General features: G+C 49.7%; 2 protein-coding genes across 2 annotated transcripts in view; one reads left to right on the top strand and one right to left on the bottom strand.

Moving 5' to 3' along the window:
• The first annotated feature begins 2,267 nt into the window (after positions 1-2,267).
• Positions 2,268-5,662, top strand: LOC119393589 (membrane metallo-endopeptidase-like 1). Its single transcript, XM_037660697.1, has 2 exons — positions 2,268-2,285; positions 3,521-5,662. Exons 1-2 carry the CDS (start codon positions 2,268-2,270, stop codon positions 5,579-5,581), a joined length of 2,079 nt encoding a protein of 692 aa, XP_037516625.1. The 3' UTR covers positions 5,582-5,662.
• Positions 5,663-7,022: 1,360 nt separating this feature from the next.
• Positions 7,023-9,328, bottom strand: part of LOC119393337 (sodium-coupled monocarboxylate transporter 2) — a 49,754-nt gene continuing 47,448 nt past the window's right edge. The window contains exon 18 of the mRNA XM_037660308.2: positions 7,023-8,746. Coding sequence (XP_037516236.1) covers positions 8,633-8,746 — 114 coding nt within the window. The 3' untranslated portion in view covers positions 7,023-8,632. The remainder of the gene's footprint in view (positions 8,747-9,328) is intronic.

Below are 9,328 nucleotides of genomic sequence, written 5' to 3'. Positions count from 1 at the left end.
ATACAGAAAGACGTGGTATAATATGACAATTGTCCATATTATAAAAAAAATTAAGGACCATGAAGAAAGGGCATAGAAGAAGCAGAAGAAGATGCCCGCCGTTACCACGGTAAGCACCTTGACCTTATACCTAGTTTTTCTTTAGTTTTTCAGTAAACAAGTTGCCTGCTCACAAAGCGACCAACCAACCCAACAAACTAAACTTGGTCAGCGACTATAGCTGTGCTTGATGACTCTATGAGACTTTTGTTGGAGTGACAAGGGGTCTCTACTTCATCGTTCTGTGGCGCCCGAGTGAAATACGGACAATGCGCGACAAGTGCTATACACGGCAAACTGCAGTAGCATGTTCCCTAATGGTTGTTGCAACTATCGCTCCAATCAGAGGCTTGCATTACGAGCAAGGCATTCTCACTGTCTATAAATTTACCGTTCAATAATGCATGTTGCTGGGCGAGTCGGTCGTACATTATGAAACAAGGTGCTGCGCAAAGTAAACACGGACAAGGAAGGGAACGAAGACGGGCGCAGTCTTCCGTTTTTACCGTTCTCATTCTCATTTACCGTTCTCTCAAAATTTACCGTTCTCAGAAGCGCCGCTGCGTATTGCGGTGAAGACTCAGTGGTAATGTATACTAACTACGCCAAGTCAGGTCTATAACTTTACAGAAGGAAAGAAGGAAATACTTTATTGGGCGAGTGAGTTTGGGCCATTTACGGGCCCTGGACCGCCGCACGGTCATCACATTGCGCCTATGTGTCCAGACCACGCAAGGCCAGGGCACTGGCACCCCGGTTCACACAGCGAAACTGTGCGTCCAGATCCTGCGACGCAAGGAGGGCCTCCCATTTCTTTCATGTTCTGATGGCGGGCTGCCCCTGCGGGGGAGGATCGGCAGGGCAGCCGAAGAGAATGTGGTCTAAGGTGGCATGCGACTCTCCACAGAGAGGGCACTCCGGAGAAATGGGGCGGAAGTGGGACAGGACTTGGGGGGGGGGGGAAGAGTTCGGGTCTGGAGTCGCCTCCACATGATTTGTTGCGAGTGGGAAAGGCGGGGGGTGGGGAGGGGTGTAGAGGTGACGGGCAAGGCGTGCTTGTTGGGTGAGTTCAGAGAACGTGTGTGCCCGCTCTCTCGAGAAATCCCGGCTGGGGTCGCCATTTGCCCGGATAATAAGTCCTCGGGCTATGTTATCGGAGGCCTCATTTCCGAGATTGCCAGAGTGAGCCGGCACCCACACGAGTTCAATAAGCCTATCGGAATTTACGGTACACACCTTCAATATTTGCCACGCGGGAGGATGGACGCGACCATGGGCAAAGTTAAGAATGACTGTTTTGCTAAGTATGTAAGCGACGTTGGTTTTGGCGATTGCTTACGCTATAGCAGCTTCCTCTGCTTCCTCCAGGGTGCTGGGGGGCCTTAAAGAAGTGGGTGAGGGGGGGGGGGGGGGGCTGAATGATGGTAAGCGACAGCTACCGAAAGGTCTGGACCGCACGCGGCATCTACCCAGTGCACATCCTCTAAAGTACCAGAAGTAACACGTGTCTGTTGGCGTGGCGTTTAACTGTACGAAAATGCCCGAGGTGACTCTACACTTGAGTTGTGTAGGTTGTGTAGGTGCGAAATAGTATTTAATTCTTAGAGACAGTTGCCGTGATAACGAAGCTAAAGAGAACTAACGATGGGAATGTTATCAGATTTCATCCACGACAATAATAGTCCGCACAGGCGCGCTGTATACAGATACCTCACCTACGCGACCCTGCGCGGCGCTGGTAACTTACACATACCTTTGTCAAGCCTAGCTTGGCCATTAAAAATCGCGCACATTGCGGACGTGTCTAAAAGTCGAGGCTGCAAAACCGCCTCATCTGGTAACAAGCGCAGTCTCAAAGCAGGGCGCGAAGGTATCAGGTGAAGCCAGCGCGCCGCCATTACCAAAGTTTACATTCGCTCTTGCATGCGTTTGAATAATAATACTTCAGCATTCTGCCGTTAAGCATTCGATACGGCTACACACCGAGTGCTTGAAATTAATCTCTCGAAAGCTCTCTAAAAGTTGCCACCGCCTAGAGTTACTGTATATGCTGCCCTCTAGGTAGCAGAGTTGCGCATCGGTCTTCCAAACGCCGCTAGCAACCATGCATTGCGGAGCAGCTGCCGCTTGGGCCAATTTCTTTATTTCTCTACGCCGCCGCTGCAGCGAATTGGATTGACACCAGACATCGACAGTTAAGTTAATCACCGGTTTTCGACACGCCAGACATGTCGATCGGCGACACGGTAGGTATGTCAACTGCAAAAACGGAGAGCGGCTTCGCCGAATAGATGTGGTTGCTTTCCAGAGCTAGGCGCAACTCCACTACCTAAAGGTAGCATATACAGTAACTCTATTCTAGCCTATTCTAGTATGCCGTCTGGCGTAGCCTCTGGCGTCTGGCGTATTCTCGTCTGCCGTAGCCTGAGTATGCCATCTGGCGTCGTATTGTGTAACTGTCCACCAACTGGACTCTATACGTCAGTGCGCGCTGGTTGGGCATGATAGCAGCGGTTACGATTGGCGCTGGTCGTCCTCCAGCTGTTGACCTCTGTATCCAATCAGTGCGTACGGAAATGGAAGCTTACTTCGTGGACGCTTACAGAATGCCCCTCTTGCTTTGCCACCGCGCGGCGGATACACAGAAAATGAGCTATGTAAGGAAGCAAACTCTGGACCTGATGTGTGTCAGGTTAAGAAGTTTCTCTTCTAGCTGGGCCTGACGCGTCAGAGGAGGGTTGTAAGGCCGTGCAGCATGCTAATTTTAACAGCGTAGCTGTTCTAAGTCACGTTGCACAGATCGAAGGGGGAGTGAATAAATAAATAAATAAATAAATAAATAAATAAATAAATAAATAAATAAATAAATAAATAAAACGAAATGATGATGCAGGTCGAAATTATGATGATGCTCGAAATGAGACAGATGCTTAGTTTCCCCTCACACACAGGCGTGCGCAGGGTTCCCCATCACGGGGAGGGGGGGGGGGGGGCAAAGGTTCATCGCAGCGCCCCTCCACCCTACTAAGTCAATGTACGGGGCAGATTTTGCGCCCCCCCCCCCCCCCCCAGGTGATTAAGAGGAGCGCCCCCCCCCCCCTTGTGCGCACGCCTATGCCTTCACATACACTCGCGCGCTTACAACTTCGCTGTCCAACGGTATTTGTGGCTTGGAACTGGCTCAGTTTTTTGGGGTGTTTTTTTAACAGCAGCGCGAGGCGAGGTGACAACGCGTCAGGCTGCGGAATAACCTTGTCGGATGCAACACGCTTCGAATCAATCATAGCTAAGGAAGAAAGTGGGGCTAGTTGGTGCTATCACTCTTGCCCCGAAATATATTTTCTATTGCGAAAAAAGTTAGCAGAAGAAAAATGAGACAGGACACAGCGCTTACGATGTATCTTTTACAAAACAGTCGTTTCGTCTCTATAAAAATGTGCACGCACCCTCACGCATCGTCCCCAACCTTTCTCCGCCGCAGGACTCCGAAGCCGACAAGCTGTCTGACTCAGAGTGCTCAAAGGACGCCGGAAGCGCCAAGAGGCTAGCCCGTGTCGTCGTCGTCGCCGGCTTGACGGCGGCCATCACGTGCGCTTCCATCACCTTTCGCGCGGCGTCGTTTTCAGGCGGAGGCAACAAGACGCACCCGGCTTCCGCCGCCGAAACGTCGCGCGAAGAAGTGCAACTAGACGCCGGCATACTGAACCTCATCCAGCCCTTCGTGAACACTTCGCAAGAGCCGTGCCGCGACTTCTACGCTTTCGCATGCGGCGCGTACAGGAATCCGTCGGCACAGACAATCACGCAGATGCAGGAAGAGATGTACGACGCACTACTCCGCGCTCTTTCGTCCATCAGGTATCCTGAGCGAAGACAGAGCGCCGCCCAGAAGGCTGCAGCCTTGTACAACAGCTGCCTGAGGGTTCGAACCGGCGACCTCGACGAGTCTGCGACGCTGAGGGAGCTTGTCCAAAGCGTCGGTCTCTCCGTGCCCGATTACGCCCACGCGGAAGCCCTGGACCGTGCCCTGTTCCTGTTCTTCAAGTATAACCTGCTCACTCTGCTCGGGCTTTATCTGGAAGACTCGCAACTCTACAAAGGTGCCAGGGAAATCAAGATCACGCTCAATGCCCACCAGTTGGTCTGGTTCCGCCAGAGATCCCATAACGTGCTGACGGCTTTGTTCTATGATCCGCACCTTTACGCACTCGGCCTGCAAAAGGATGGTCACGAAGCCTTCAGAACAGCCATTGAGATAGCCGAATCTGAGAACATGGCCATCGGTCTCCTTACGAAGGACACTCTGCAGAACGTGAACAGCCTCGTTTTCTCGACGGTCGGGGACATTGGGATCAACACGCCCAGCATACGTCCTGGCCGTTGGGAAGCCCTGATCGTGGCTCACAGCGACAACATCTACCGGAAGGGGCACAAAGTTCAAATTAGCGTTAGTGCCTTGTCCTACTTTGACAAAATCTATTCGAACCTCGGAGAGGCAACAACGAGCCTTCTGGTAGCGTGGGAGCTCGTGCGCACTTTGGCGCCCTTGACATCGCCGGCATTGGCAGCGCAAGTACGAAATTTCTCCTTCATTTGCCTGCGCTCCGTCATCAGGGCCATGGAGGTGCCGCTGCTTTCGCACTACTTGTTCAGGGCCGTTCCGGCCAGCGCCGTCAACTCCGCCAGGAAAATGTTGTGGCGCATACGGCAGTCTGTCATCGAGGAGATCCGTCGCGCCAGCTGGCTCGACGACTTCACCAAGGCGACGGCTCTGGACAAGATGCGTGCCCTCCAGGCGCACGTGGGCTATCCCAGATATTTCGCCAACGACCAACAGCTGGACGAAGTGTACTCGCGCTATCCGAACGTCTCCGGTCGCTTTCTCGAGCCGTGGTTGTCTGCGATGAAGCTGAACATTCAGTGGGAGATGAGAAACATAAGCAGCTTCAAGTTTTCTCTGCGCTCCACGAATGCCGCCTACTTTCCCATGCGCAACGTGCTCATTCTGCCGGCGACCATACTGCGTCCTCCGGTGTTCTCGCCCGGTGCGCCGATGGCCTATAATTATGGAGGCCTCGGAACCGTCATCGGGCATGAAATGACTCATGCTTTCGACGTTCAGGGCATGCTGTGGGACAGTGACGGCCAGCGGCGTGACTGGTGGTCCGAGTCGTCCCGTCTCTCTTACGACGACAAGCTTCTGTGCCTGCGACGCTCCCACGGAATCTCGCGAGAAACGGCCGACTCCGAGAACGTGGCAGACTTCGCGGGCGTCGTCTTAGCGCTCGCCGCGTACAAGGGGCTGCTGCTGCGGGACAGTTCCGAGCGCCTGATGGAGCTCCGCGTCAACGCGCAGCAGCTCTTCTTCATTGCCAGCTGTATCAAGTGGTGCGCCGCCAACTCCAGCGCGTCGTTCGCGAATTACGCCTCCTGGAGGGATCGCTGCGTCATTCCGCTCAAGAACATGAAGGCCTTCGCGTCCGCGTTCGGATGCTCGCACACGTCAGATATGAGTCAATCCACGCGATGTACCTTTTGGTAAAACGATGCCTCTGAAATCTGCGTCGCACGTGTGCATACGCTGTCACCAGCATATGGCGAAAATGCACGTGTAGATTTGCTATACACATATATGTATATTAAAATAATACCTTTTTATTTATTTATTTTGCATATATACCCTCAGTCGTTGAAGCATTGTAGAGAGGAGTCTCCCCCCGAATACCTCGTCTTTGTTCTGCGTTCTGACCGTAAGGGCCTCGTTCTGAGGTAATTGGGGCACTGGGATGAAACTTCGCCCACTTGGCTCCCCCCCCCCCCCCCGCCCCCCAATGAAGAATCCTGCGCACACTTCTGATTTTGACCACCCGGGCTCTTTTTAGTGTGCACCGAAATTTAAGTACACGGATGTTCTTGCATTTCGTCCTCATCTAAGTGTGACCGCAGCGGCCGTGTGTCGAACCTGCGTCCTCGAGTTGAGCGGCGCGAACCTTTACATGCATGCTTGCGATCAGCAGGCTTATTGTAATATCTGTAAATCCCTCTGTGCCATCTGTGATCTTTCGGCGCAAAATTAAATATATTCACCAATCTTGAATATATACCTGTAGTCGGTTGCAACCTAAGAATAAATGTAAGCTCCACCCACAGCTGTCGCTGCCCCACCCAGAGAACATTTGCATAAATGCCCCATCCAATCGCATTCGCTCATTTCCGTGACGTCAAGCAGCTTTCGCGCTTTTCAGGTAGGTGATTTTCTCATACACAAACATGTTCGTGTCGCTGATCTTCGGTCGAAAAAACTTCCAGGGAAATTTCAGCAAAGATTCTGCCGTCACTTCCCCGAAGAACGGAACATTTTAAGTAGGAACGACGACCTATGAAATAATAATCTTTGCGTAGTAACATCAGCGAATAGGTACTATGGTTACCACGGAAACCACTTCTCATGACAATCTTGCGCATATGAGTGGCAGGCACGCCGAAGTTCTTGGGCGGAGCGTGTACTTGTTTTTAGACTAACCGATTGTAGTGCAGTCTTCTGTACTGTAGCAACTCGTACTTTTGGAATAAGTGGGAGGCTCACAGAGGGTTGTACCTTTATGGAGGAAATTACTAGGGCTCTTCCTTTTCTATCACTGTGCGCCGTTTACGCGCGCTTACACGAATAATTATTTAAAATCAGTGTCGCGTCACCGTACGTGCGAGTCCATATTTTAGCGTATACAAGCCCATACGCAACTGCACTTTTACTGTTATGGTTGGCCGATGAAAATATTAAATGTGACTCTTTGTTAGTGCGTACAAGACCAAACGAATGATGAAGGGAGCTCTTAGTCTTTCTTTGAAAACCACGATATGATTATGAGAGACGCCGTAGTGGAGGGCTCGGAAGTTCAGACCACCTGGGGGTTCTTCAACGTGCATCTAAATCTAAGCACACGGGCCTCTAGGGCGGCCACATTTCAAACAGTACTTACCTTTGATAAAACAGCAAAACAACTGGCATACACCGTTTATTGAAATAAAACATTTTCACAACAAATGCATTATGTGCTATGCACCTGTAGTTATACACACTATTGTAGTTAAAACAGTCGTTTTGGTATGCAACAGAACGCTTGTGCGTGCTTGAAATTCATCTCTTCATTTTAAACATGGCGCGAAACTATACACTTATGTATTCCTGACAGATATTGTAAAATAATCAATAATCTTGAGAACATTTCGACAAAGCCCACTTTATGGCATCTTCAAGTGACTTAGTAAATCACCTAACGGCTTCGATAGGAATAAACATTCTTCTAGAGGAGACAAGCAGTCGGGGAAATGTAGACACATATATGCTGGCTCTGCAAGGAATGACGTAATGCATGTGAGTATATCTCGTGAATTCGGGTAGCTTTTTCTGTTTCTTTGTTTCGGAAGCTTGAACGATGTGCAATAGTAAATGTGTATTCCGAAAACTCAAACAGGCAAGCATTATTTGGGACAGTTAAGTGGAACGAACAATCTTGTACAAACTTATTGGCTGCAAGACCTTGGAAAACTAGAAAGATTACAGTTTACCCAAGCTCGAGGTAGTTCCAAGAGTTCTTGGCGTATCGTATAAGATCTTCGAGGATTTCACTCCGTTCGCGATGTCCTTACAGTCAGCCTGTACCGCGCTAGCATTTGCTGGATATATTAAATACATTGTATTGTGTGTGTTGTAGGCAATAAAAACTCGCTCTTAAAACCTCCGGTAAAGCTCTCGTAGCAGAGGCACAGTGCCTGTAGTTTTAGGAACTCATTGAGATGCAATCAGGCTGAACTGAACGAGTACTGCTCCGTTGCACCGAACAAGGAACCAATGTTGTGACTGCACAATGAAAACACGCGTATTTACAATTGTGGCATGAACGCTGTAGGAACGCGGACATGTTCCGTTCACGGTGTTCGTGAGCTCGTTGCTCTGCTTGACAGCACCCTTGTTGCTCTCGCACCAAGTGTAGCTAAAAGAAAGTACGATGTTTGTGGCAAAAAAAGCACGCTACATATTTCAAAGATGGAACATGAAACAATTTGAGGATGATGATGCACACTAAAACGCAACGAAAACTAAAATTATATAGAAAACAAGAATACGGCCGCAAATAGCATTCGACATTATGTTTCTTAGAGAAACCATTAAAGCGCAAAATAAAGTGAGGCAAACAATAAAACTACGAGCGCGACTGTTGCGGGCCTGCCGCACTTGACGCGAACATGTGGAATGGAATCACACTCGCGATTCCGTTATAAACTCTGGTAATAAACACTTGGCACTTCAGCGTGCAGATCGTTGACACGTATGCCCCGTCACATTTTGTTGGCATCTACAAACGACATCTTTGGATTACATCACTAGTTTTGTACGATTGCCGCTGCAGAATCCTCGGACATCTTTGGATGACATCACTCTGTAGTTTGTACTGTCTCCGCTGCAGGGCCCTCGGGAGTGTGCTGCACGAGTCCCACTCGTCAAATTTCAGTTCACGGCTCATAAATCACAGGTACAACAACGGCGGAAACGATCCGTCGCCGTAATACACGTAGGAATCTTCTTGGCTCGCTACATGGCTGTGTTTTGTGTGCCGTCGTCATTGGTCATGGCGTAGTTCACGTGGCCGTTCGAAATGATGCTGATGTCGTGGAGTTTCTTGGCGGGTTTCTCGGCGACATTGTTCTGCAAGAAAAGACTCGTATAAGGACACGGACCACTATGAACGTCACGGCAGTAAACATAAGAACGCACCTTGAAAATGCACATGGAGGTGAAAGTGATTCAGCGCATTTGGACGTGCACTTCCCTAATAAATCAAAATCACAACAGCTGAAAATTCTCACCGTACTGACCGGTCGCTCAACCTTACGTCAAACTGGGCACACGGTGAGCATATGGTATACGTATTGCATTGTGACACGTATATACCAGGATGTGGCATTGCGCTGACTATAGGTCACCGAATGACTTAGAATGTATAACTCCAAATAAGGGAGATGTCCAGGGGCTTGAAGAGATGAAGCTTGAAGAGATGAACAGTTCTCGAACATGGCGTGTCGCTGTAGCCAACATTTCGACAATTGGTCTCGTCTTCTTCAAGGCACAAGAAAAGACCACTTGTCGAAACCGTTGGCTTAAGCGACACCCCGTATACAGGGATTTTGATCTCTTAGAAAGAAATATTTCTCTTATCATTGCTTATGCGATATTTATACAAATGATTGCTGGGCTTTTATGTGCCGAAAACACGATATCATTATGAGG

This window comes from Rhipicephalus sanguineus, chromosome 5 (genome assembly GCF_013339695.2).
Source record: "Rhipicephalus sanguineus isolate Rsan-2018 chromosome 5, BIME_Rsan_1.4, whole genome shotgun sequence".
Taxonomy (NCBI): Eukaryota; Metazoa; Arthropoda; class Arachnida; order Ixodida; family Ixodidae; genus Rhipicephalus; species Rhipicephalus sanguineus.
This window is presented reverse-complemented; position numbering and strand designations above follow the sequence as displayed.